The 27,877-nt window shown below is 48.6% G+C and overlaps 1 protein-coding gene and 3 pseudogenes across 1 annotated transcript; 1 reads left to right on the forward strand and 3 right to left on the reverse strand.

The window, feature by feature from the left end:
* Window positions 1–500: 500 nt before the first annotated feature.
* On the reverse strand, window positions 501–7,140 carry LOC117978530 (differentially expressed in FDCP 8 homolog; annotated as a pseudogene).
* A 430-nt stretch (window positions 7,141–7,570) lies between these two features.
* LOC117978529 (putative homeobox protein Meis3-like 2) lies at window positions 7,571–8,522 on the reverse strand (annotated as a pseudogene).
* A 1,885-nt stretch (window positions 8,523–10,407) lies between these two features.
* On the forward strand, window positions 10,408–13,941 carry LOC117978528 (zinc finger SWIM domain-containing protein 5-like; annotated as a pseudogene).
* A 2,837-nt stretch (window positions 13,942–16,778) lies between these two features.
* Window positions 16,779–18,031, reverse strand: LOC100984246 (CMT1A duplicated region transcript 15 like 2). The gene is made up of 2 exons (XM_003805540.7): window positions 17,681–18,031; window positions 16,779–17,540 (listed from the first exon to the last, which is right to left on the reverse strand). Exons 1-2 carry the CDS (start codon window positions 17,943–17,945, stop codon window positions 16,960–16,962), a joined length of 846 nt encoding a protein of 281 aa, XP_003805588.2. The 5' UTR covers window positions 17,946–18,031; the 3' UTR covers window positions 16,779–16,959.
* Between the last annotated feature and the right edge of the window lie 9,846 nt (window positions 18,032–27,877).

Below are 27,877 nucleotides of genomic sequence, written 5' to 3' on the forward strand. Positions count from 1 at the left end.
AGTGGGCATCTTTTCGATCAAGCAGTTCTTCTATTTACCTAAAGGTAAAATCGTTTTGGCCATGTCAACAAAATGTCATAATATAAATATAAACATTGTATACAGAAGCTAATGTTCTGTAAATAATCTTGCCTCATTTTCTACAAATCTGTTGGTCTCTGAAAAAAGGAAATTAAAAACAATTCATAGAGAGAAAAATCAGAGCAAACATGAGATTGTGCTTTGACACCCTTCTCTCCATATATGCATGTGCAAGGACCTGAAGCAAGTCGTCACTGAGAGATGAAATGCCTTAAATACATGTTTTCTATGATATCACCAGGCTGTGCTCTGAGGCTCTTTTCTTCATTCTTCCTGTCGTTCTAAGGTCCTACATGCCGATGTCCATCTTTTCTCACAAGTCAATACCAGAGAGGATTAACCTGGATTCGTCTTTATTTTGGTGGCAATAAGTTTCTTTTTTTAGCCCTTATTCCAACCTTCTGGCCTCTTTCCTGTGTCTCTATTCTTACTTTCAAAAGTTATCAGGCACATTAAATTAGAGAAGGGAATACAACAAGAAGCATAAACATTAAAAACAAAGTAAAATTATCTTTATTTGTTTCTTGGAAACATAAGCCAGTACCTTGAAAAACAACATTAAGAAAATTCAGTAAAGGTCTTCCCTGTGAAAGTAACTTCAGAAAACAATTGTTCATATGTATGCATAATTAATTCAAAATAAAGGAAAAATTGACCCCTGAATCTGAAACAAAAAAATTAAAAATGTCCTAAGCTTTCCATGAAGAAATATTCAAAACACCACTGAAGGGCATGATAGAAGACTTAAATACATTGCATCCTTGGGTATCAAGACTCACTATTACAAAGATGTTACTTTCCCCTAAATTATCCCTCAAGTAAAATGAAATTATTCAATTTGTATCTCAAAATATTTACATGTAAGAGGCCAGGCACAGTGGCTCACACCTGTAATCCCAGCACTTTGGGAGGCTGAGGCATGCGGATCACCTGAGGTTGGGAGTTTGAGACCAGCCTGACCAACATGAAGAAACCCTGTCTCTACTAAAAATACAAAAATTAGCTGCGCATGGTGGCACATGCCTGTAATCCCAGCTACTTTGGAGGCTGAGGCAGAAGGATCACTTGAACCCGGGAGGCAGAGGTTGCGGTGAGCTGAGATCAAGCCATTGCACTCCAGCCTGGGCAATAATAGCGAAACTCTGTCTCAAAAAAAAAAAAAAAAATATATATATATATATATATATGCACATATATATGTGTGTGTGTGTGTGTATATATATGTATATCTATTTACATGCAAGAATAGCCAAGGCAATTCGTAAATGGAGTAGTAATAAGAATTTTTCACTCCCTTAGTTAAGAAAATACGTTATATGTTTCTAAGTCAACGCCTAATAATTTATGTGACCATGAGTAAGTTACTTCACATCCTGAGCCTCCTTTTCTTGGATTACAAAATGAGGAGTGGAGGAGTGATCCAGGGTCACCTGTAGGTTCAACCATATGAAGTCACCCGTACTCAACCGACTAGATTTACACCACAGAAATTTCATGTAGTTCAACTTAGTAGGTGATCACTAATTCCAAAATGAATGTCAATGTAGCTTAACATTCATTATCAGTAGCTATATTCACTTTTTAAAATGTTATAAATTTTCCTCATGCTAATATTGCATGAGAATACAAATTTAGCAAAAGAGTCATGCTATAATATCTTGAAGGAAGGAAATCCAGGAGGCTTGCATAGTGGCCAACTTAGCTAAGTTTAAATATTACAGAAGAGCTAAATTTTGAAAAAGATTCAAGAGTCAGGGAACTTGCCCAGGAGTAGCTTTGAGCATAAAAAAAGAAAAATAGGCAATAAAAATACCAAACAAAGCCTCACCCACCCCAGCCACAGATGCAGAGTCAGCCACCTGAGTAGCTGGGATTACAGGTACCCGTCACCATGCCCAGCTAATTTTAGTATTTTTAGTAGAGATGGGGTTTTGCCATGTTGGCCAGGCTGGTCTCAAACTCCTGACCTCAGGCAATCCACCCGCCTTGGCCTCCTGAAGTGCTGGGATTATAGGCGTGAGCCACTGTGCCCAGCCAGAGTCCCCTACCACTTAAAGGTGTCCACCCTCTGTTCACACAGCAGATGAATGGTGGTCCAAGGTTGGAACCTACTCCATCTGGCCACAGTCTACATTATCACCTGCCTGCTGCCTTGCCCTCCTGCTTTCTTCCATTTGCTAGCTCCTGAAATGGGACCCTGTCCTAACCTGACACCCAGGCATTCAGGGGACCCTGTCCAAACCTGACACCCAAGCATTCAAGTCACTGTGAACTAGACAGCAGAGGTGAGGCCATATTTCCAAAGAGCCACTGGTAAGTTACGTGCATAGGTTAAGAGGAGTGTCCTGTGACTGTCACTGACCTTTGTCCACCAGCACATAAGTTCAGAGCTCCAGCCATGTTCACTGGGCCTCCATGCAAAGAGCCTGGACTCGAGGAGCAAGGGTGGGGCAGAGGAGATGCCCTGTCCAGCAAGACTTCCCTGGAGCTCTGCTAGAAATGTCATCCTTCAGGTTCTGCCGGCCAAAGGCCAAGGATCAAACCAAGGCCCAGTCTGCAGCTCCAGCTTCAGTTCTAGCTCAGGCTTCCAAAGGTGTCCAGGCCCCCACGAAGCCTTCAGAGTAGAGGTCTCTGTCAATCTGAGAACAGAAGGACTGGTGTGACCCCTGGGCTGCTATATGTGTGGGGCTGGTGTCCTCCTGTGCTATTTGTACAAATAAACCTGAGGCAGGATTTAAAAAAAAAGAAAAACCATCCTACAGAACCTCTGACCGCTGGAATCCCTGGGCAATGCCCAAGCAGGTATCACAAAGGCATTTGGAATGAGAGAGAAGAAATCAGCCTTCTTTCCTAAATGTTGCCTACAGCGTGCCATGCTGATCTACATCTCACCAAAGAATTCCTTTCCAGTAAGATTTTTCTTTAAAGCTTTGAGTCAGAGGATAATCTTCAAGGACTTGTCTAGCAACAATAACAACCACTGTGCATCCTAAAGCTGTAGAGAAACTCCATGTGTGTGTATTCCAAGGTTTAACTTTAGGAAGTAGCTGAGCTGGCATAGACCTGATTCCTTCAGTGTTGAGGCACCTGTGGCATCTTTAGCAGGTTGGTTGTTCAAGATAGCCTGGAGATTACTGTGAGCTTCTTTGAGTAATTGGTAAGTATACTTATTTTAAGGGTTGAAATGTGGCTCATTGATCATTTTGCTTATTATTACAGATATAAGAATGGAAAAATACTGCAACAGTAATTTTGCACTGAGTTTGGGATTTTTTTTTTTTTTTTGGCAACTACCCTTAAACTTTCTTACAATAAATATGAGCCTTTTCCTCTATCTGAATTTTCCCTCAACAGGAATCTTAGTAATAAAGCTTTGGCTGGCGAATATCACAATATCTCCCTGGGAATCTCTTCCCACTGCTGAAGCAATTTAAAAAATGATATTGAGATTGGAGTACCAAAATGAAGATAAGCTGTGCGGTTTCTTTCTTTTTTTTTTTTTTTTAAAGGACATATATTTAATGAGACAGTGACAGCAGCATTGTTACAACTGGGCATCCCTCAGGCCAGCTTGGTCCCATGCTGTGGGACCACCCATATGTGGTCTTCCATGAGGTGCTGGCGGCGCCAGGCTCTTCCTGCTGTGCTACGGACCCATAGAAAGACCCATACGTGATTCTGTTTACAGATTGTGTCACCCAGAAGGGGCAGGTGGGGGAGATGCTGGGTGGCAGGTAAAAATAAAAGGGGCCCAACCCTTTGTCCAGCAAATACCAGCACAGTTTTTCTATGCACACAGTGATTTGTAACTTGAATAATGTGAAGTTGATTACGCAGATTTCGGAATGGCTAATATCCATATGACAGAAATGTGATGCATTCAAGAGACATGTGCAGACTTTGGGGTGTTGGGAAACAGCATTTGGCCTTTAACCCCCTCCTCAGCCTCAAAGAGGAAGGGGAAGCAGGACAGGAACCCACACTGTTGATCCAACCTCACATCACACTCTCTAAAGGACTCCCTGCTCACTGTTCCACCTGACGTAGGTCAGTACCCCTGCCCCCATTTTCCAGATGGGGAAACTGAGGCAGAGCTGACAGTAAGAACCTTGCCTAAAGCCACCACAGTGGGGAGAGGACACCATCCCCTTCCTGATGGTGGAGGGCAAAGAGGAGACCCTGCCGTCTCTCCCACTCCTGGAATGAGCCAGTGAGCCAGGCGGCCTTTCTGCTGACTGAGGTGTCTCCTCTTGGGTTTTCTGGTCAAAGAGGACAAATATCCAAGCAGTGGCATTCTCTGCCCTCTGCCCACCGTGTGTGCCAACCATGTGCACCAACAGCCAAGCACAGTCCAGGGTGTAGGGGAAAAGGACAGATAGGAGCACCCCCACTGCCCAAGGCAGAAGGCTGGGAAGCCACCTCCTGACACGTCCTCTCCTGAGGCCCCTCGTGGACCGCAGGATCTGTAAAGTGCAAACACCAAAGCCAAGTATCCCCTCACCCAGAGCTGTAGGTTTCCTCTGCTGTCCAGGGGCCTCTGTCCCGTGGAGTGAGGGACCTCCCACACGCCCCTGCCCTGATCTTCCTGAATGGGCTCAGTTGAGTGAATACTCTCAGCTCTTGATCTCAGGCCCCCAAACAAAAGGCCATTGGCTGGTCATTTCTGAGCTATCTGGAGCCCTCCACAGGCAGCAGGACAGAGCTCCTCGGGTAAATCTGGTTCCAAGAAATGCCACCAGACCACTGCAGGATCCCATCACCTAACTGGAACCTCCCCCAGTGCACAGTCCCTGCTCCACACCTGGAGACCAGGACACCCTCCTTAGGCTGGGGCCATGGCCTCCTAGCTTGGAGCACCAGGAAAGCTGGGCTGGGCCAAAGCAGGAGCACCCAGCAGGGAAAAGCTCCATGGTCCCCTTCCTTGCTGTTGTACAGAAACAACAGGTGACCCCACTGGACTGACCACCCAATGAGGCCTTTGAACCTCAGGCCAGGGAGAGGCAGGTCTACAGGTGACAACTGTGAACAGCCCCAGCTGGGGACAACCAGAAATCCCCAAGGCGATGAGTGGCTGAAAGTGATGGAGCCCCCAGGCAGAGCCGAAACCCCACTGCAGGTGAGACTCGGCCCTTGGCTGAGTGTGTGCAGCCGCATCCTCAGGTGTTACTCAACACTCCTCTGAAGCTCTCTCGGGGTCTTGGCCTGATGAGTTTCCAGGGTGGTCAGGATGGGAACTGTGGAATCTCTAGGGCCCGGATGCTCTGGTCCAGGGGTGTGGAGGGCTCTGTGCCATGGGGGAGGTGAGATATCCCCCCAACTCCCTGCCCATGGAGTTCTGCACTGGGGGAAGGATGGGGGCCACGCAAGGACCCCTCACAGCAGCACACCCAGGTGACAGCCAGGTGCGGCCACCCCGAGTCCCAGCAAGCACCTGGGAGACAACGGGCCTTGACACTGCCCACCCGCTCTGGCCCAGCAGGGGTGGAGGGGTCCAGGGGCCGCACCCCAGGGGTCTCCAGAGCAGAACGAACAACTTGACGTTGGCAGGGTGGGTCCCGGTGGGCCAGGTGGGGTGCCCAGCACTGTTCCTCAGCGCTAGGCCTCCACGTCAGGACCTGGCTCCTGGAAGAGCGACTGCTTCCTCAGGCTGAGCTGGGCACACTTGGGACACGTGGTGGAGTTGTCGTAGTAGCAGTCCCTGTGGAAGACGGTGGAGCAGTCGGTGCACACAGACGTGTGGCTGTCGAACGGGAACAGCACATCGCCCTCTCTGCAGAGCTCACACACGAAGCCCTTGGCCTGGCACCGCTCGCATTCCAGCTTGATGTGCTTGGTGAAGAGCGTGTGGGTCTCGGTGAGTGAGCAGCCCAGGTGGCCGGCATGCACGTCCAGAGGTCCTGGACAGAGTACATCTCATCGTTCTCCACAAAATGCTGCCGATCCTGGAGCTGCAGCAACAGACGAGCCTCCATGGCCTCCCTGCAAGTGATGAAGTGCGGCTTCATGAGCAGGATGTCCTGGCGCAGCTTGCAAATCTCCACCAGCTCCTCCACGTAGTTGAACAGCAGAAGGTTGATCTCCCGGAGCCTGAGCACGGGCCGAGACACCATCAGCGCCAGGTAGCACATGCTGCAGCGAGAAACCTCTCGAGGCTCAAAGTCCCAGTTGTGTACAATGCATGCAGGGATGACAGCCAGGTCGTTCCAGTGGCAATGGCTGCAGTAGTACTGGCCGGTGTAGTCGCACTGCCTGGCCTCACTGGGCACGCCCTGCAGAGAGATGGGCGCCTGGCACTCAGCACAGCGGTAATCCTGGCTGTCCAGCCCTGTCTCAGGGCAGATGTTCAGTTCGTATTCAGCTTGGTGGCTGACTTTGGAGCTCACATAGGGCTTGGAGATGAGGTTCAAGCACTTGCTGTGACATCGGTAATAACACCCTGTGCAGGTGTACCAGGTCTGAATGAGCCCCCAGATGATGGTGTTACACTTATCACAGGTCTGCTTGACGCTCTTGCTCTTCTCCTCGTAGAGGCCGTGTTCAAGAAGCACTCGGATGTTTGGCTCATCCTCATTGGGGTCCTTCAGCTCCTGGAGCTTCAGCCAGAGGTGGATGAGTCACACCATGGCATCCTTCTGCTTCTCCGACTGCTCGGGCAGCTCCAGAATCACCTGCTTGCACTCCTCGATCACCTGCCGCAGCACAGGGCGGGAGAAGTGGTCCTCAGACAGGCCGAGATCCATCACGCGTTCAGGGCAACGGAACTCCGGTTCCCCAGGGGGCAGCTCAGGCAGGGCCTCTTCAGGAGTGATGTCTGGGGCCTCCTCCCCAGGGCCCCAGCTCATGCTGTCTCGGCCCAGACTGCTTGTTGAAGGGGTCGAGGTGGGCCTGCGGGAACCGGGCCAGCTTCTCATCATATTCCATAGCATCCCACCTGGATCGCCTGCCAGGGCCCAGGGGCTCGCAGGGACAGGACGGCCATTCCTCTAGGGCTGCTTGCCACGGAAGCCTGGCCGTGGGTTTGCCACCTGCTGACCGCTCCCGCGTCACTCACCTGACCGCCGCTGCGCCACCTCACATCTGGTTTCTTTAATAAGGGTATTAAAGAACAGAAAACAGAAGACTGAAATACAAATCCAAATTGGTTTTTTGTTTGTTTGTTTTTGTTTTGAGACAGGGCCTCACTCTGTTGTTTAGGCTGTGGTGCCATCATAGCTCAATGCAGCCTTGAACTCCTGGGCTTAAGTGATCCTCCTGCTTCAGCCTCCTGAGTAGCTGGGACTACAGGTGGTGCCACCATATCTGGCTTTTATTATTATTATTTTTAGTAGAGAGAAGGTCATATGGTTTGGATCTGTGTCCCCACCTAAATCTTATGTCGAACTGTAATCCCTAGTGGTGGAGGTGGGGCCTGGTGGGAGGTGACTGGATTATGGGGAAGGTTTCTCATGAATGGTTTAGCACCATTGTCTTGGTGCTGTTCTTGCGACAGTGAGTTCTTGTGAGATCTGGTTGTTTAAAAGTGTGCAGCGCCTCCCTGCTTGCTTTCTATTGCTCCTGCTCCCGCCGGGTGAGAGATCTCACTCCCCTTCCCCTTCTGGTCCCAAGTCCTCATCTTCTCCACCAGAACTGGGAGAGGCCACGCTGGTGTCCAGCCCGACTCCTTGGTCACTGGAGTTGTCCCCACTCTGGGAGGCCAGGCCCCCGCTGGATGGACCTGGGGTCCCCAAATGTACAGACCCGCTATCCTCATGGTCTCGAATCCATATATTATTCTGGTCTGGGAGGCTGGGGCAGGAGGCTGGGTAGTCCTCGAAGTCCTCCCTGCAGCCGCCATCCCGATCCTCGATGACCAGGTCGATGGGCATCTTTCCCTTCTCCAGCTCCAGCAGGTGGAACCGCAGCACTTGGATGGCCTGGATCATCAGATTGTCCAGTTCTGGGTTGGAGGAGAAGAAGGGCCTCTAAGAGCGAACCTGCTTGGCAAAGGCAGTGTTGTCCTCGTTGAAGGAATCAGAGGAGCAGACGTCACCGCCGCAGGGTGTCCCCAGCCCAGCTCCAGCCCCATCACGGGGAGAGCATGTAGCCAGTTCACATTTCTCAAAGACCAGGGCCAAGAGGGGGAAGAGCGGGTGTCCACAGATCTCATCCTTGTCCCTCTTGAGGCCGTCGCTGTCCAAGCCTGGGGGTAGGGGCTGGGGAGGCCGGTGAGGGCCATAGGGCCCTGGTGCCGCGGGCACTGCCTGTGGGAAGCCAGCCAGGGCTGCGGGGCCATCCGCGATGCCTGGGTAGTGCGGCAGCTCATCGTACCTCCGGGCCATGGGCTGAGGCCGGCGGCAGCTCCAGGGTCCCTCCAGAGCCTGGCCGCGGGGTAGGGCGCAGCCCGGGGCCGCAGCCCCCGACGGCCCGTGATGTCGACGCCAGGGGGTGGGCAGGAGGCCAGATGCGCGCCCCCCAACCCCCGCCGCCGTCAGCGGCAGGCGCCGGGCCGGGTGGGGGCTCGGCGCATGGACCCCGGCCCCGGCCCCCAGCGGGGGTCACGGCCAGGAGCGCCTTGCCGCCGGGACGGGGCAGCAGGCGCGGGCGGGGCGCCCGAGGCCCCCTCCCCTGAGCGCCCCCGTCCCTCCCCCGGCTCTGCGGGGAATCGAACCGTCCCCAGACGCACAGACCTGGGACCGCGGGGGGCGGGGGGCGGCCCGGGGCGGCGGGGGTCCGGCGGCGGCTCGGGGGTGCTGGCGGCCGCGCTCCGCGTTCCCGGTCTCTCCCTCTCTGTGGTCACATCCGAAAGTTCCACCCTCTGAAGTCTTAAGAAAGGTCAATGATGTGTGTGTGTGTGTGTGTGTGTGTGTGTGTGTGTGTGTGTGTGTACACACACACAATTTAAGCCTTTAAAAATGGCAATTTTTTAGATGATTTATGGGTTTTTTCCCCCTTTACTACTACAATTTAAGCCTTTAAAAAATGGCAATTTTTTAGATGCTTGAGATAGTTTGGGGGATCCCTAGCTCTTAATCGTGGCACTCTGTTGAGTTTGTGAAATGGATCTTCAAAGAGGTTGTCAATAATAACCAAATTTTTGAAACGAGTCAGATTACTAATTATTGATGAATAAAAAATGAGTACTTTTAGGCTAGGTGCAGTGGCTCATGCCTGTAATCCCAGCGCTCTGGGAGGCCGAGGCGGGTGGATCACGAGGTCAGGAGATCGAGACCATCCTGGCTAACACAGTGAAACCCCGTCTCTACTAAAAATACAAAAAATTAGCCAGGCGTGGTGGTGGGCGCCTGTAGTCCCAGCTACTCGGAAGGCTGAGGGAGGAGAATGGCGTGAACCTGGGAAGCGGAGCTTACAGTGAGCCGAGATCGTGACACTGTACTCCAACCTGGGAGACAGAGTGAGCCCCCGTCTCAAAAAAAAAAAAATGTGGTAATATTTGAAATTGCTAAGACAGCAGATTTTAAATGTTCTCACCAAACACACGCAAAAAGATAAGTATTGATTGGCCAGGCACAGTGGCTCATGCCTGTAATCCCAGCACTTTGGGAGGCCGAGGTGGGTGCATCACGAGGTCAGAAGCTTGCCAAGATGGTGAAACCCCATCTCTACTAAAAATACAAAAATTAGCCTAGCGTGGTGGCAGGCGCTTGTAATCCCAGCCACTCAGGAGGCTGAGACAGGAGAATCACTTGAACCTGGGAGGCAGAGGTTGCAGTGAGCCGAGATTGCACCATTGCACTCTAGCCTGGGTGACAGAGGGAGACTCCATCTAAAAATAAAAAAATTTTAAAAAAAAGATAAGTATCTAAGCTAACAGATATGCTATGTCGGTTGATTTAGCCATTCTATAATGTATGTCTGTGGCTATATAGATACACACAGATTTAACTATTCTACAATGCTTGTCTGTGTGTGTGTATATATGTATAATGTGGTACACCACAAATACACACAATTTATCAATTAATTTTTTTAATTCCAAAGATTTTTTTGACTAATATACAACCCAACCACAAGTTTAAGAGCATTCTAATTAGATGTTCTTTCCAATACCTAATTTTGTCAGTCTTTCTTTTATATATTCTGGTTAGTGGGTAATGTTATTACATTTTTATTGATTTTGGTCTTCTAATTATTAAAATGCCTGAGACCATTTTCATATATGTTTATTGAAAATGTATATAATCAGGCTGGGCACGGTGGCTCATGCTTGCAATCCCAGCACTTTGGGAGGCCAAGGCGGGCAGATCACTTGAGGTCAGGAGTTTGAGACCAGCCTGGCTAACATCATGAAAACCTGTCTCTACTAAAAATACAAAAAAATTAGCCGGGCTTGCTGGTGGGAGCCTGTAATCCCAGCTACTCGGGAGGCTGAGGCGGGAGAATCGCTTGAAGCCTGGAGTCGGATGTTGCAGTGAGCCGAGAACTTACCATTGCACTCCAGCCTGGGCGACAAGAACAAAGCTCTGTCTCAACAAACAAGCAACCAACCAACCAACCAACCAAACAAACAAAAAGTAGCTTCTTGGTTGAAAGGCTGAGGTGGGAGAATCCACCCGGGAGGTGGATGTTGCAGTGAGCCGAGAACACGCCACTGCTCCAGGCTGGGCGCAAGAGCGAAACTTCATCTCAAAAAACCAAGCCAAAACAAAACAAAACAAAAAAGAAAATCTATATAATTGTATTTTCAGGGATCTGTGCAATATTTTTTTTTTTTTTTGAGACAGTCTAGTAGCTCTGTTGCCAGGCTGGAGTGCAGTGGTGCGATCTGGGCTCACTGCAACCTCCACCTCCCGAGTTCAAGCAATTCTCTTGCCTCAGCCTCCCGAATAGCTAGGATTACAGGCACGTGCCGCCATGCCCAGCTAATTTTTTTTTTTTTTGAAACGGAGTCTCGCTCTGTCGCCCAGGCTAGAGTGCAATGGCACGATCTTGGCTCACTGCAAGCTCCGCTTCCTGGGTTCACACCATTCTCTTGCCTCAGCCTCCCGAGTAGCTGGGACTACAGGGGCCCGCCACCACGCCCAGCTAAATTGTTTGTATTTTTAGCAGAGACGGGGTTTCTCCACGTTGGCCAGGTTGGTCTTGATCTCCTGACCTCATGATCCGCCCACCTCGGCCTCCCAAAATGCTGGGATTACAGTCATGAGCCACCACGCCTGGCCAAGACTACTCTTTAATTCCCAAGGCCAGCCACTGTGGTTTGAGCATGTGCAACAGCCTGTGCTCGGGTTGATGCCCCACATTCCCACGGTTATCCAAAAGAGGCCCTCAGACTCACAGTGGCCATTATTAATACTCTGAGGTTCAGCAGCGGTGGCAACTGAAAATCTACAAGCATCAGAAGAAAGAAGTGCTGCAGAGAGGAACTACAACCATCACAAACCTGGAAGGCTGGGTGGGCCACCCCCTGGATCCCATCGGCTGCCTGTTTCTCACTTTGACTGAGGCCTGCCTCCTGAATGATGACAGGTATCTAGATACGAATGAAAGCAGACCCCCTGTGTACCAACATGTACCTGTGGCTGTAAGCTCCCCAAACAGCAGTGAGTCCTACTTGTCATTGGCCCTGGAGGCTGCATCGATGGGCCTGGGTCACAGAGGGTAATGCCTGAAGGCTCCTATGCACAGGACAAGGTGTGCCGTAATGAGGAGCAGCTCCTCAGCCAACTCCAAGAGCTGCAATTGGATGATGACCCAGTGCAAACACTCCAAAAATAGTGCATCTTGCTGCTGGAAGGGGACCCTTTCAGGGATCTGGGAGAAGTCATCCACCGAGAGAGCGTTTCCATGCATACCTCTGCCAAGTATTTGTTCTCAGCTCTGCTGTCTTGTGATCCAGACCCTGCCTATAAATTAGGCTTACGTGTATAAGGTTACCTGTTTCAGAAAATTCAGGTTGTGCAGGCCACACATCCCTCACTCACTGTATGGTGTCTCTGGTGCCCAGCCATCATCCTCCCTGGTTCTCGCTTGGACACTTGGAATCACAGCGGTGGGAACTGGCCTCCACCATGCTGACTGCTGCCAAAGGAGACATTCTGAGGCTCTGAACAATTCCGGAAGCAATGCAGAAGCACATTCGTTCTTCCCCGCTCATCTTCAAACTGGCCCAAAATGCGTTCAAGATTGCTACTCCCACTAACAGTAGTACTGACAGCACCCTGCTCAATGTGGCCCTGGAACCTGGGTTACAGGTGATGCGATGACCTTATCATCCCTTAACTGGAGACGCGGAGAGATGGTACGATGGTTGGTGACCTGTGCTACAGAAGTGGGTAGTGCCCACCTCCCTCTACTCCCACGGGAAAGGAGTTTCTATACCCTACTCTTGGGACAGGAGAACGAATCCTTGGAGCTCTCATATTCCTATTCCTGATGGCCTAAGAAAGGATGCGGCTGCTGGTGGGAGAAGATAGCGTCTGTTCAGCCAGCCCAAGTTCTGTCCTCACTGCTTAAACCAACCACATGCTGATGTCAGCAGCACTTTGACCCTCTCATCAGAGACATGTCTAAGAGAATGAATTTTCAGCTGCCAATACTCAAGTGTGCCCTTGGGAGGTAGTGGGCCTGGTGGTTTGGTCCCCGTCCCTGTCCATGCTTGTGAGAAACTCCAGACACCTTGGAGGCTCAGGACCCTTTCTAAAGCCCAAAGCCCCAGCACAAGACTCTACCCTGACAGGCCCCACTTCGGCTAGAACCCCTGGCAGATCTGCAACCCTGGCCTCGGGTTAAGCAAACCCCAGGATCTACTGCTCCATCCTTGTGAGGGGCTGAGAGCACCTGCAGAAACCTTCAACCCTCTGACCTGGGTAAGGAAGGGATAGGAAGAGACCCCAAACAAGGTTTGGCCATCTGGGATGCTTCTCTTGCCCTGGTTTGCCTCAGATCGTGTCAAGGTTGCTGAGGAGGAGGGAGAACTCATCTCTGCAGGCCAAGTTCAAACCCCACACGGTAATGTGGGCCGAACTGAATCAGGACTGAGATGGCCACAGCTGAGCTCAGGCTCTCCCCGACAGGTGTGTGGGCCTCAGGGAGCATCTTGCAGAGCTGGCACACACTCTTCACCCCTACTGAGGCTGCTAGTATTGTAGCTGCCACAGCCGTATCCCACACCACTATCCTGCGCCTCAGTCTTGACTATCCACACTGGCTAGCTGTGCTTGCACATTGGCCCTGCAGTGTGCTACGAAGCATCCACAGAGATGTGCCCTGTCAGCCCTTACACTCTGTGAGAAAGACCACATTGCCTTTGAGGCAGCCTGCCAGATTGCCACCGAAGCTGCTGCCGGTGGCATGACCCATTCACAGCTGTTCACCATTGCCTGCTACGTGGAGCTCCGGGGCTACACGCTCCACGCCTTCGAGCTGGTCTCATTGGCCATGAGCCATCTTAACGTGGCTCATAACCAGGATACCCACCCAGCCATCAGTGATGTGCTCTGGGTTTGTGCCCTCAGCCACTCTCTGGGCAAGAATGAGCTGGCAGTTCTCATCCCCCTGGTGGTGAAGAGTGCGCACATTGCCATGGTGCTTTCAGACATCCTGTGTGCGAGGCTGCACGGTGACTGCACCTGGCCTGGCCGGCACCCCGGGCCACCACAGCTCTGGAAAGCTCATCTCCACTGACAGAGCTCCATGGCACCAGTTGCTGATGCAATGCTTGCATCAACACCACACACTACACCTAACACACATTAGCCATTGCCAGTATGGACAGTTCATTGAGTTTCTAAGCAAGGCTCGGGAGACCCTCCTGCTGCCTTAGGATGGCTACCTGCAATTTGCCCTGTTCATCAACAACCACAAACGATCTACAAAGGCAAGAAAAAGCTGATGCTGCTGGTTCGAGAGCCCTTTGGCTGAGAAAGCAGATAGCTCACCGGCCCGGCAGCCTGGGTCCCCAGGTAGTATCAGGTCAGGCCAAAAACACTGAAACATTTGTCCACCCTGGGAGGACTCTGAGCACCTGTGGCTGAGGCCAAAGGACCACAGGGCTAAGGATGGGGAGAGTCCAACTCCAGTCGATATGCATACCTTGGCAAGCTTCTCACTACAGCCCACTGTTCATGGAGAAGCTGGGCCTTGCAGATCGACCAGAAACCCCCACGATATGCCACCTTCTGCCCCTATGTCCTGAGTGTCCTGGGCATTGGCCCTGTCTCCCTTGGCAAACACAGAACACTGTTCCATCTCAGAGATTGCTTCACCAGAGAAACAGATGCATTTATGGTACTGTAAGTACTATAGTATATCTGTTGCCAATTACTGTAAAGTCGTAAGTATTTATAATTCTGGTTCTGATTTGATGGGCACTTGAGGTAGCTGTGGGTGGGAGGGTATGCTTATTGTCTGAGGAGACTCACAACCATTTCTCAGGTTTCCCTTGCAGAGTGTATGCCGTTACCAGTGGGATAGTGGGTGTGCCAAGGAGAAAAATGGCCAGTTAGAAAAAAATCCCAAGACTAGTCTATGCAGAATCTCTCGCCTACAGACAGGGCATTAATAGCCCAGTGGTGGGTGAGCGGCAGAGGCCAGGACTGGACTCAGACTTTTGCCTCACAAAGCTGTGAGGACTCTGAAGGTCCTGCCCCTGCCTCACACAGCCTCGCCAGGAGTCTGCTGAGCACCTTTGAAACAAGAGTAGGGAAAAGATGAAGGTCTGGGAAGCCACTGAGCTCACAATATTCATCTACACTGGTCACCTTTGTGTTAGAGAGTGTGTGTATCTGCATGACTGAGTACATGTGTCTATGTGCATAGATATATCTGCGCGTGCCTGTCTGTATGTGCACATTATATGTTGATGTGTATGTATGTCAGTTCTATGGCTGTGTACCTGTGTGGATATGTGCACACTGGAATGTGGGTCTCTGTGTGAGGATGTAACATTTGCACACATGTGAGGGTGCATATCTATGTGTAAATGCTGTCGTGTTTTGCATGTTTAGTGTGTGTGTATCTGGGAACACATGAGTGCATGTGTAGAGATATGTGTCTGTGTGTATGCTTGCTCTCCATGCATCTGTGTTTTTATATGTTAACTGAGCATATTTCTACATGTAGGGATGACTGCGTGTCCATCTTTGAGGATCTGCATGAATGTGTCCTTTTTGCGAGATTTCTCTTCCCATTCGTCTTAAATCTCTCTCACTAGTTAAATGTTTGTTCCCCATTTCTGTGCCTCCTCTATTCATTCCCTCTCACCAAACAAGCTTCTAAGCACCGGTCTCCCTCTGCCATCAGATTGGCTGCTTTCACTGCACATTTCCCTTCTCGCCCCGTACTTGCTTTCTTCCCCTGCCTTTCTACGTCAAGCTTCCTCTGCCTGCTTTTGTCACAGTCTCATTGCGTGCTGACTTGGAGGCTAGGGCTGGTCTGCACTTAGCCTCTCCCTTCTTAATTTCTAGCCCTAATGAGCAGCCCTGTCTTAGCCCTGGCTGACCTCCACAGTGTATCATCATGTTCCTGCTACCTTCCTGACCCCTATGCTTAGCCTGGAATTGTTGTAGGAGATAGCCAGGGCATTCAGAAGAGTCAGTTGGTTACCAGTGCCTTTGTGTTTACTCTTTTACATGTTAGATCCTGAGTTGGGGGTGGGGTTTGATAAGGAAGAGGTAGTATAGCTAGAATGCGAACTAAGAACTTCTCCATCTGCTTTACTTTTCCTTTTGTTGACAAACTGTCACCTTTTCTACTCCAAACTGAGCAAGAAGTTGTATTTGCCGTATGTAGCTACTCAAGTCCTACTGCCCAGCCAAGGGTCCCTACAATGTCTCAGCCCAGTTGGTTGGTTAAAAAGAGAGAGAGAGAGGGAGGTCACTCTCATTTTTGTATCGCAATTGTCCTTCTTTTTAGCAAGTGTGTGAACTCACAGTGCTTTCTATGAATAAACCATGGATCACATGAAAGATCATTTTTCTTAAAGAAAACAAAAATTGTCTAAATTTTTGTTTAGACAATTTTGTTTAGACAATCCCCAGAGGGGACCAGCAAATACTTAATAGAAGATTATAGATTTCCCGTGAGTGCATATGGCTCGGGGTGACCTGATTCTATAAAGCAAATGTTATTGTCCTCCTCAAATTCATGCGTTGGATTCTATGTGATGGTATTTGGGGGTGGGGCCTTGGAAGGTGATTAAGTTCATGAAGGCAGGGACCTCATGAATGGAATTGGTGTCCCTATCAAAGGGACTGCAGAGAGCTCCCTCACCCCTTCTGTCATGTAAAGACACAGTAAAAAGATGGCTGTCTATGAACCAGGAAGCCAGCCCTCCGCAGACACGGAATCTGCTGACCATTTGACCTTGGATTTTACCATCTCCAGAACTGTGAGAAATCAATTTTCTATGCTACCTAGTCTATGGCATTCTGTTTTGACACCCAGATTAGCTAAAGTACCAGCATGTCAATTTGCACACATAATTCTTGGAAACTCTGATGCCAAATCCTTGATGGCAAAAGGTGAATGATCTGCCGGAGACATGAGCCTACATCATCCTTCTTTCCACAATAAACCAGAGAGTCAAAACAGGCAAGAGTGGGTCAAGGTCTTCTAAAAGCCATACCTGAAAGGTTTCCAATAACAGATGACTCGATGGTAATTCAGCCACACAAACAACCACAACAAAAGACACAACTATCCGAGATTTTCAGGATAGCCTCAAAAACACCATCTAATATTAGGGAGTTCAAAAAGGTGAGAAGTTTCAGAAATCAAACTTTATTTATATTTCATTTCATAAACTTGTAATTCTAACACTATTAATAAATGCTAGGGCAGGTGGTGGCATGGAGAGCCTGGAGCACAACGGCTGTCTTTAAAAGCTTTCCTTGCTGTACCCTTTGGAGCCACGTCCTGGTCCCCTCAACCCCTGCCCACCTAAGAGCCCGTTCGGGGCAGCACATTAAGGGCAAACAGCCTGGATGCCCAGTTGCAGACACACATCCATGCCTGGAGGAGAAGATTGCGTCTGAGAGCAGGAGGAGCTGCTGGAACTCTTCTTCCCAGCCTTCTTTTAATGCTCTTGAGCACCACCTGCACAGAGATATACCCCACCAGCATTAGCACGATAAACAGGCCCTGCAGCAGCAGGGCTGTGGTTCTAGTGAATGAGAGAAGCCTCTCTCCAGCGAGGTACAGGAGTCCAGTCTGAATGCCCTGGTCTCCGCCTCCATGTTTGCCACCATGCCCAGGACTAGGGGCAGCATGGGATCTGCTGGCTGGGGCTGTGCTTGTCACCCCCTCCCTCCCACTTCTCTCTCCAGCCACGTTTTCAGTTCCAGCATTAAGGCCAGTGGCTACAGTAGGTGCCATGATTTCAGGCAGCTCCTGGCTGGGTTGGTCCTTGGCTGGAGCTCCCTCCACCTCCAGCGCTCTCTCTGGAGGGGGCTCTTCCCATGCTGGCTTTGGCTTGACAGCTGGTGCCGCAAGTGCTCTTATTTCTGCGTACGGACCAGGAGCTGAAAAAGGAGAAAGGGTCACCAGCATCAGTCACTTTCCACTGGAATTTCCAAACACAGAGACAACCTCACTGAGTTCAAAGGAATTCCAGCCCAAAAGCACCGCCCCCGCAAAGTCTTCCAGGCTGCAGCCACCTCACCATGTGTCTGTGCCTCCATGGGCTCCCGAATCTCCTCCTGGACAAGGACAATGTGCAGAGGCAGCCCCGATGGGATCTCTGGTGTGGCCTGGCCTGCTAGGGCCTGCCCCGGGCTGTCCTGTGGTACCTGGGTGCGCCTTCTTACAAAGGGCCACAGGCGTCTGGGGTGAGGGATGAGCCTTCTTCGGCATCGTCGGAAAAGGCTCTCACTCCCTCCGTTCCTGAAGCAGCAACCTCTCGAAGTGGGGAAGCAACACGAGAACATCTTGCTCTCTTGAGCGTCTCCCACAAAGTGAGCTGGTTACGGCGCTGACTCTAGGATATGGGTGCCTGGTTACCAGAGTTCTAAGTTCTGTTCGTGTGTGTCATCATCGAGGAAGTGAGGTCGCTTCTTTACGGTTCTGTCCCCTAGGCCCCTTCCTTCCATAAGCCTACTCAGGACTCCACTGGGCTGCTGACTACTCACCCTCCCCCCAGGTCAACTCCTTACCCGTACACAGTTATGTCCACCCAGGGTCTGCTTGGACACCTGTGCCTGATGTTCACCAGGGGCCAGATGTCGTCCTCAGGCCTGATGTCCACCTAGGGCCTGATGTCTGCCGTGGCCTATGTCCCTCTTGGGGCCTTGTGTTCACCTGGGGACTGTATCCAGCTGAGGCCTGATGGCCTACTGGGTCTTGTTGTTCACCTAAGGCCTTGTGTCCACCTGGGGACTGGTGATCACCTGGGGCCTGGGTGTCCACCTGAGGCCGGATGTGCACCTAAGGCCTGAGTTTTCACCTGGGCCTGATGATAACCTGGGGACTGGGTGTGTGCCTTGGGTCTTTTCCCTTTTCCTGAACAGGGCTTGCAGTTTCCAAACCAGACACAATCTCCCAGTTGGAGAAAGAAAAAGGATCCTAGATGATAGTGAGACAAATTTCAGGAAACTCCATCCAAATAAGTAAATGAGAATGAGGACAGGATTCATTGTAAGTAACATTCTCAGGTGGTGTTCCAAAGTTATCTTTTGCCTGGGTACAGTGGCTCACACCTGTAATCCCAGCTCTTTGGGAGCCCAAGGTGGGAGGATCACTAGAGGCTAACAGTTGGAGACCAGCTTGGGCAATGGAGTGAGATCCCCATTCTGAAAAAAAAAATTAAAAAATTTAACAGGCATGGTGGCATGTGCCTGCAGTCCCAGCTACTCAGGAGGCTGAGGTGGGAGGATCGCTTGAACTCAGGAGTTGAAGGCTGCAGTGGGTGAGGATCACAACACTGAATTCCAGCTTAGGTGACAGAATGAGACCCTGTCTCTCTAAAAAACAAGCAAGCAAACAAACCAAAAACCACAAACAAACCAGATCCCTCTTAGCAGAATACTTCCATGAGGTAATAAAAGGTATGTACCAAATGCCTACAACAAGCATATGTCATGATGAAATGTTAAATGCTTCCCATGGAATTAGGTTCAGGACAAGGTTCCATCCACCATCGCATTTGAATTCCACATTGCACAGTGTAAAGGGGCTGCCCAAGGTCATAACATTGCACACTGGGTAAGTCAAGAGAACCCAGTACAGCACTTTAGATCCTTCATTATAGTTTTGTTCTAAAACTGCTCCTGTTACCCTTTGGACATGAGTCTCTTAAGTATTATCATTTGAATTCACGTATACTAGTTCATTTTCACACTGCTCTAAAGAATACCTGAGACTGGGTGATATATAAGCAAAAGAGGTTTAATTGGCTCACAGTTCTGCATGGCTGCGAAGGCCTCAGGAAACTTACAATCATGATGGAAGGCAAAGGGGAAGCAGGCAATTTCTTCACAAGGCAGCAGGAGAGAGGGGAGAGCAGGGGAAACTGCCACTTATAAATCCATCAGACCTCATGAAAACTCACTTACTATCATGAGAAGAGCATGGGGCAAACCACCCCCATGATCCAATCACCTCCCACCAGGTCCCTCCCTTGACACAGGGGATTAAAATTCAAGATGAGATTTGGGTGGGGACACAGAGCCAAACCATATCATTCTGACACTGGTCCCTCCCAAATCTCATGCCCTTTTCACATTTCAAAACCAATTATGCCTTCCCAACAGTCCCCCAAAGTCTTAACTCATTCCAGCATTAACCCAAAAGTCCAAGTTCAAAGTCTCATCTGAGACAAGGCAAGTCCCTTCCACTTACGAGCCTGTAAAATCAAAAGCAAGTTAGTGACTTCCAAGATGCAATGCGGGTACAGGCATTGGGTAAATGTTCCCATTCCAAATGGGAGAAATTGGCCAAAACAAAGGGGCCAATGGGCCTCATGCAAGTCCAGAATCTGGTAGGGGAGTCATTAAATCTTAAAGCTCCAACATTATCTCCTTTGACTCCATATCTCACATCCAGGGCATTCTGATGTGTGCTCCCAAGGCCTTGGGCAGCTCTGTCCCTGCGGCACTGCTGGGCATAGCCCCTTTGGCTGTTTTTACAGGCTGGCATTGAGTGACTGCAGCTTTTCCAGGCACATGGTACAGCTGTTGATGGATCTGCCATTCGGGAGTCTGGAGGATGGTGGCCCTCTTCTCACAGCTCTGCTAGGCAGTGCCCCAGCGGAGACCCTGTATGGGGGCTCCAACCCCACATTTCACTTCTACCCTGCTCTAGCAGAGGTTCTCCATGAGGACTCTGCCCCTGCGGCAGACCCAAAATTATATATATCATTATAGTTGATATTCTGAGGTAGAGATAAAATAAGCTATCAGTTTGATTAGGAGGTTTGGGTTTTGCTTTTTCTATGGTAATGTAAAAAGGCAGGAGGGTTAGTATGTTACAAGTTCACTGCAATTACAAATCAGTTTCTGTGCATATGAGAAAGCACAAAATCACAGACCTAAGGTCTTGATAGATATGAAAGCAACCCTATGTGATATCATGCCCACATCTTTACCTCAAACTCTCGCCTAAATTACTAGTGAGGACTTTTTTGTCCTGCTGTTAGTATTTGATAATTCTAGCTAGCATGCAATAAGATATCGATATATGAATAGTAACTTGATTTTATAATATTAATAACAGCTTAATTTTAAACATTTATGTTGTGTCTTGTACTCTATGGAAAATGTACACTTTCCATTTTTCTCTAAATTAGGTTTAATTTATTTCAGAAGTTTCTAGATTTTATTGTCTCTATTTAGCCAAAGCTACAAGAAAAATCAAATTCATATCTTTAAATGCTTTCATTATCAATCAGGAAAGAAGAAAGTGAAACGAACAAACAATTTTACTCAAGAAACTAGTGAGAAATCAAAGAAATGTCCAAGAAGTAGGATACAAGAATTAATCAAAACAGATTAACAGTGGAATAAATAAATGAATCCAACTGGTTCTTTGTCATGGAATGTGGAAAGACATACTCTATTCTTCTGGATAGGAAGATGAAATATCATAATCATATCAATGCAAGTTTTATGCATGCTCAAACATGTATAAACTAAGAAAAAATCTGAAAGGACAGACAGTAAAATGTTTGCATTTTTTTCCTCCAAGTGGTAAGATTAAAGGTAATACTTTTCTTTTTTATACTTTTCTGTATTTTCTAAATCTTCTGTAATGAACATGTAATTTTATGATGAGGAAAAAATAAGACATTTTTAAGATGCAAAATTACTTCTCGTTAATACATATAATGCAAATGCCAATCAAAGTAATAAATAAATAAATATAATAAATATATAAATATAATAAAAGAGACAGATGAGTGACTAGGGAAGAACTTCAAAAAGGGCCACATGGGAGATTAAACATAATGCAAAAGAGTAATGAGGAATCTAGGCCGGGCGCAGTGGCTCACGCCTGTAATCCCAGCACTTTGGGAGGAGGGGCATGGTGGCAGGTGCCTGTAGTCCCAGCTACTCGGGAGGCTGAGGCAGGAGAATGGCGTGAACCCGGGAGGCAGAGCTTGCAGTGGGCTGAGATGGTGCCACTGCACTCCAGCCTGGGTGACAGAGCGAGACTCCGTCTCAAAAAAAAAAAAAAAAAAAAAGTGTAATGAGGAATCTTAAAGCAAAAAAAGAGAAAGTAATCTTATTCTTATTCTACAAGATATTAAAACCTAATGCAAAGCCTGGCTAGTAACTTCTATTAAAATTACTTTTATACTTTAAATAAAATACCTGCAAATTTAGAACACAGACAAAAATAGAAACTCCTCACATGACCCACCACGAAGCCCATCAGATGGCAGAGTGCCGAATCAAGTTGCAATGGACTGATCTTAAAACACATGAAGCAGTGGAGAAAATCTTCCTGGAGCTGATGGTATAATTTGCTTCTTGAAACAATGACAGTCCATGAAATAAGGTGGGAAGATGTTTTGAACCTCTCTCAGCAGCAGATCCCTAAATCACAGACCCAGAACTTGGAGGAAACGGGAAACAGGAGGCCATCTCTGCACCTTTCCAGCACTGCTCTGGTTGGTGGGCAGAATATCATACAATCATCACGATTCTTATATCAAAAACCAAATTCTAGACTGATTAAATAATTATTTTTTTAAATGAGAAAAGTTATCGTTTATTTGATCTTGGGCTAGGGAAGGTATTTCCAAGCAAAAAGGGTAAAAAGAAGGAAAAAGAAATGATTAACAGATTGGAAGGCAATAACAATATAATATCAAGTGTTGGCAAGAGCTCAGGGAAGTGCGTGTTCTCATGACTGCTGGAACAAATTGGTATAATATTTCTGAAGGGCAATCTGGCTGAATATGTTAGAAGTCTTTAAAATGTTTATACTCTGACTCAGTAATTCAACATCTAGAAATTTCTCCTAAGTAAGTAATAAGAAAGAGATGAAAAAAGTATTTGAATATTGAAAGACTGGAAAGAACATAAAGGTTCAATAATACATATATGTTCAACAACAGGGGACTAGTAAATATGAATTATTTATATGATAAAATACTATCTAACCTTAAAATAATGTCTTAAATAATATTTAATGATGAGAATATGCTGAGAAAAGTTTAATCATTTTTAAAAAGTTACATGCAAAATTAAAGTTAATAACATGTACAAGATTATTCTAATTTTTTTTTTTTTTTGAGATGCAGTCTCACTGTTGTCACCTGGGCTGGAGTGCAATGGAGTGATCTCGGCTCACTGCAGCCTCCACCTCCCAGGTTCCGGCAATTCTCCTGCCTCAGTCTCCTGAGCAGCTGAGATTGTAGGCACCCGCCACCATGCCCGGCTAATTTTTGCATTTTTAGTAGACACGGGGTTTCACCATGTTGGTCAGGCTGGTCTCGAATGCTGGCCTTGCTGGGGTGCCGCGGAGTGGGGCCCCGCCCTGGTGAGTTGTTCACTGGGACCACCTTTCTGGAATGCTGGAAGGCGGCGTGGCAGGACCCACCGAATGCCTTCAAAAGCCAGTGGTCCATGCCTCTGTCTCCTTCCTTAGACTCTTCCAGAAGAGACTGGTCAGAGGTGCAGCACAGATGAACCTACAAAGCTGTTCATCAAAGCATCACTTACAGTGGTGAAAAGGCAGAAGAATCACTGAATTCCACCAAGGTGGAGCAGCTGAGGAAATCATGGGTAGAACACTAGGGAGTCACAAGAAACAACATATTTGAGGGGACATTTATAGCAGAGGAAAATGTTCATGATCTAATGCTACACAAAAAGGGCAGGATACAAAATAAGGTGTATTTGAAGAAAGAGGGTGGCATGGTTGTCCATCCACTGCTTTCAGGGACTGGACTAAGTGACCCAGATCAGAGGGAGGGCAAGAGATCTGCTTCCTGCCTGAGCCCTGTGAACAGCTGAAATCACTCGTGTGTCTGCAGGAATCATTCTTATATTTGCTATTCTGAGGTAACGTCAAACCTACACAAAATTTGCAAGAATAAAAAACACCCTGCCACATACTCTTACCTACATTCACCCATTGTTAACATTTTTTTTCTTTGTACTATTTAATCCACTTTATTATTGCAATAAGAAAGAATATATGTTTTGCCAATAATATGTTCCTGTTTTTCATTATTAAGCAGGACATGTATAAAGAGACTTCTTAGCACTGGATTGAATATCTTTGGACTTTAAACACTACAGAAAAATTATAAAAGTTTATCTTCAGATATAATTTTTAGATGGTTTTTAATCATGATAGCTTTATTTTATCATTATTTAATATAATGGTCAACAAATTATGCCTGCTTGTATAAATAAAGTTTTATTGGAACAGAGCCACATTCATTTGATTAATGTAATCAATAACAATGTAATGTAATTGTGGCTACTTTTAAACTACAGCGGCAGAGTTAATTAGTTATAATAGAGGCTGTAAAATATTAACTGTCTGGCCCTTTACAGGAAATGTTTTGCTTTTGTCACATTAATTTTCTCTCTCATTTTTTTTTTTTTTTACACAGAGTCTCACTCTGTCGCCCAGGCTGGAGTGCAGCGGCGCGATCTCAGCTCACTGCAACTTCTATCTCCTGGATGCAAATGATTCTCCTGCCTCAGCCTCCCAGGTAACTGGGACTGCAGGTGTGGACCACCATGCTTGGCTTATTTACTTGTATTTTTAGTAGAGACAGGGTCTCACTGTGTTGGCCAGGTTGGTCTCAAACTCCTGATCTCAAATGATCTGCCCGCCTCAGCCTCCCAAAGTGCTGGGATTACAGGTGTGAGCCACCACGCCCAGCCTGTTTTTCACATTTCTATTTGATGCTCCAGAATTCAGGAGCTCTAAGAGGAGGCTGCCTGGGTGAGCTGCCACTCTTCAGGTGAGGCTCAGGTTTGGGGGCTCTCTGTGTGCCCCATCTGCTCCAGCACACTCTCCTCAGATGGGCCTCCTCTGTTCTCTGCTTTGCTCTCCCTGCAAGGAGTCCAATCCTCGAAGGTGGGAGAGTCCAGAGAAGAAAAGAGCCAAATGGAGGAAGAGGACCCTGGGAACCCTTGGGTGCAACAGAGCTTGGGAGGTGACGCGTCTGGCCCAGCTCTGCTCCTCTCTGCCAGTTCCCGAAGCCAGAAGTAGGAAGCTCCCTTATGCTGTCTCTTCAGAGGAAGTGTTGAGTCCAACAGGATGGGGTTCAAATCCCAGCCTCACCAATGATTCTGGACAAGTTTATTCTCCTTTCTTAGCCTCCGTTTCCTCATCTGGAAAGTGGGGCTGTCTGAGAACTAAGCCTGAGAAGGCACAGGAAGGGATTCCCGTGGCTTCTGCAAAGAGCTCCACGAACACTCGCTGTCCTTCATCCGAGCAGCAATCCTCCCTGGGCCTCAGGTGCAGGGGGTAGCGGGGAACAAAACACCATCCTTGCACTTTTGCAGCTTACAATCCAGTGATTCTCATCATCAGTACATGTGGCCAAAGGCCCCTGGCTGACTTGTAGGCTGTGGGGTTGAATAGGAGCCTGTGGGTGGTGTGGAAAATCCGGGAAACAGGTGGAAAGGGCAGCTATTCAAACCCTGCGAGGGTGCCGGGGCCATCAGGTTACACGTGGCAGCGCAGGTGAACTCAGGTCTTCTCACCTGGGGCTTGTCAGGTACTAGGGACAGAAGGCACCCAGATTCCTCTAAGGAGCCACAGGGCTGGCCAGGCCTTGAGAACAGTGTCAAAGTTCAGGGGACCCTTTCTCTCATCCCTTCAGGAGCCGATGTCCCTGCAGGGCCCCCACAAAGCACAGCCGAGTTTCTCCCACTTTCTCTGCATCTCTTTCTGCCTTCAGCTTCCTTTGTGGTGGCCTTTGTTTTTCCTGCCCATCTTTGGTGGCTCTCAAATGTCATCCCTGCTCCACAGAGAAAAGGGTGCCAAGTAGCCAACCATCCAGCATGAGGGTCCCCTGCAGCAGCTCGCTCAGGCCAGGGTCCTCCCAGGATGCTGGTCCTGTGAACGGATGGAGGCTTCTGCCTGCCTGGTCACCGTGGCCCCGGTGGGGAGGGGCGGTCAAGGAGCACAGGTGGGATTTGTGCAAAAGATCTGGCCCGTGGCTCCTTTCTCAGTAGGGGCTGTGGGCTTCCAACCTTCCCAAGATTCCCCATGCAGAGCCAGGGCCTAAGTCTCAGACCCCTTGGTCATCCAGGCCCCTCCAAGGCCCTGGGCCCGCCAAGACCTCTAGCCTTGAAGCACATGGTCCCCAGCTTATGTAAAACTTGGCATGAGTGAGAAACTCAACCACAGCAGGTGAAGACTGCCGCCTCTTTCCAGCCTGTCTTTCCTTCACCACACTTCGGGGAGGTGAGGGGGCTCCGGCTTGATCATCAGCGGGTGCTCAGGCACCTCCTTGCATAGGAAAGTTGTTTCTCACCATCCCAGCGTGGGCTTGGCTTCCGGGAGCCCTGCCTCCTCCTAGGCTGACTCACCTGCTTGGCGCCAGGACATGGGAGATTCAGGGCCAGGGGCGGGGTCCTGCGGTTGTGGGCTGCACGTAGATGGTGAAGGAGAATCAGAGTTGAAATGCATAGAGGCTCTCTAGGACACAGTGCAAATGTACCGGCAATCCACCCACTGATTCCAACACCCGACCAAGATCCCCGGATGCAGAGCAGGCAGGTTTTGCCCGTAGCCATGGAGAAACCAAAACCAGTGGGAGGGTCACTTCCCATCTCTGCAAACGTGCTGTTCCCAGGAGCTCTGTCTACCTTGAATGCCCCATTTCTAGCTCTAGGATATGCATCTGACAGTGGGATGTGTGTTTATGAAGGGAAGACCACAGAATAGAATCTTTTGGGAAAATAAATGGTCTTCCCCGCTTAGCCTGCTTTGATAATGCAGATTTTCCTTGCACTTGGAGCTTTCCTTCTCTAGGCTATTTTCTATATAACAGTGGATGTGAGTTTGGCCTTGGAGCCAGACTACTTGGCTTCAAAGTCGCTTGCAACTTCCTACCTGGGACCTAAGGCGAGCCGTGGAGCTCTAGGTCCCCCACCTGTGAAACGGGAAGAACCATGGTGCCCATGTTGCATCATAAACATGCATACACAGGCACACCCTACCTGCAAAAAGCAAGGAGCAGGGTAAGGGGGCAGCTATCTGGGTCACGTTCCCCAGAAGTAGATCCTGATTTGTATGGCAGGGACTGATGAAGGACGGCACCCAAGGAGAGCGGTAAGGGAACGGGGGTAGCAGACAGAGAGGGGAAAAGCCATGCAAGGCTGTGGCCCCAGGCAAAATCCTACAGAAGCAGGTCCCTCTGGGGACTGTGGAGTGGAGTCACATCTCCGTTTCCCAGCCTGAGCTAAGGATACACATGTCAGTCATTAGTGAAGGGCCATCCTGCGGCAGGGGGACATTTCCAGCTCTCTGCAGAAAGGACCAGGGGGCTCCAATAGCCTGATGACAGTCTTGCTGCAAAGAGTCATAGGTGTGGACAGTTGGAAACCAAGGCCATTCAGGCCAGGAAAGGGGCACATAGAAAGGTGCGAGGGGTCACACTTCTGTGACCTGCCGGTGGAGAGTGGACAGTAGCCACACAAGACAAAGGTGAGCGTTCTGAATTCAGAGACCAGAAGTGGAGGCTTTCACAAATATGCATGCACCATGCTTTTTCATGGGATAGTCTATTTGGAAGATCATTCCAGGCTGCAGTATGTAAAGTTACCTCATTCTTCTTTTTCACAGTTGCAGAGTTCACTGAGTGGCTACATTATTATGGAGCTCACCAACCTCTGTTGATGGGTATTTAGATTGTTTCCAATCTTGCTATTACAAGAGAAACACACCACAATAAATATCTTTGTACTAGGGCCATCAGCACATTTGCAAGTGTCCCTGTACATTTCTAGGAGTAAGTTTTCAGATCAAAAGGCACGTGCATTAAAAAAAATGTTGATAGTGGCCTTACCAGTTTATACTCCCACCAGTAATGCAGGAGAGAGCTTGTCTCCCACACCCACAGTGACACAGTGTTATCACAGTTTTGGATAATTGCCAATGTGATAAGTGAAAAATGGGCTTGAACTATAGTTTCCATTTGCACTTCTCTGGTTATATATTAGGCTAAACATTGTTTATCAGCTCAAGGGCCATTTCTACTTCCTGCTCTGTGAACTATCTGTTCATGTCTATACTCATGGACATTTTTTCTATTTCATATTTTCGATTGCAGTTTCATTTGTCTTATTGACTGTAGGAACTCTTTATATATTAAGGAAATTTGGATCTTGAGTAGAGTGACTTGAGGATGGAAGCAGAGGGAATTCATTCATCCAAGGGCTTCCCA

The sequence above is a fragment of the Pan paniscus genome, chromosome 19, assembly GCF_029289425.2.
Source record: "Pan paniscus chromosome 19, NHGRI_mPanPan1-v2.0_pri, whole genome shotgun sequence".
In the NCBI taxonomy this organism is placed as follows: domain Eukaryota; kingdom Metazoa; phylum Chordata; class Mammalia; order Primates; family Hominidae; genus Pan; species Pan paniscus.

Coding starts and splice junctions, on each gene's coding strand:
- LOC100984246 (XM_003805540.7), bottom strand. CDS start 17,945: ATGTTCTCGTGTTGCTTCCCCACTTCGAGAGGTTGCTGCTTCAGGAAC. Junction 17,541..17,680: donor CATGGAGGCACAGACACATG/GTGAGGTGGCTG, acceptor CTCCTTTTTCAG/CTCCTGGTCCGTACGCAGAA.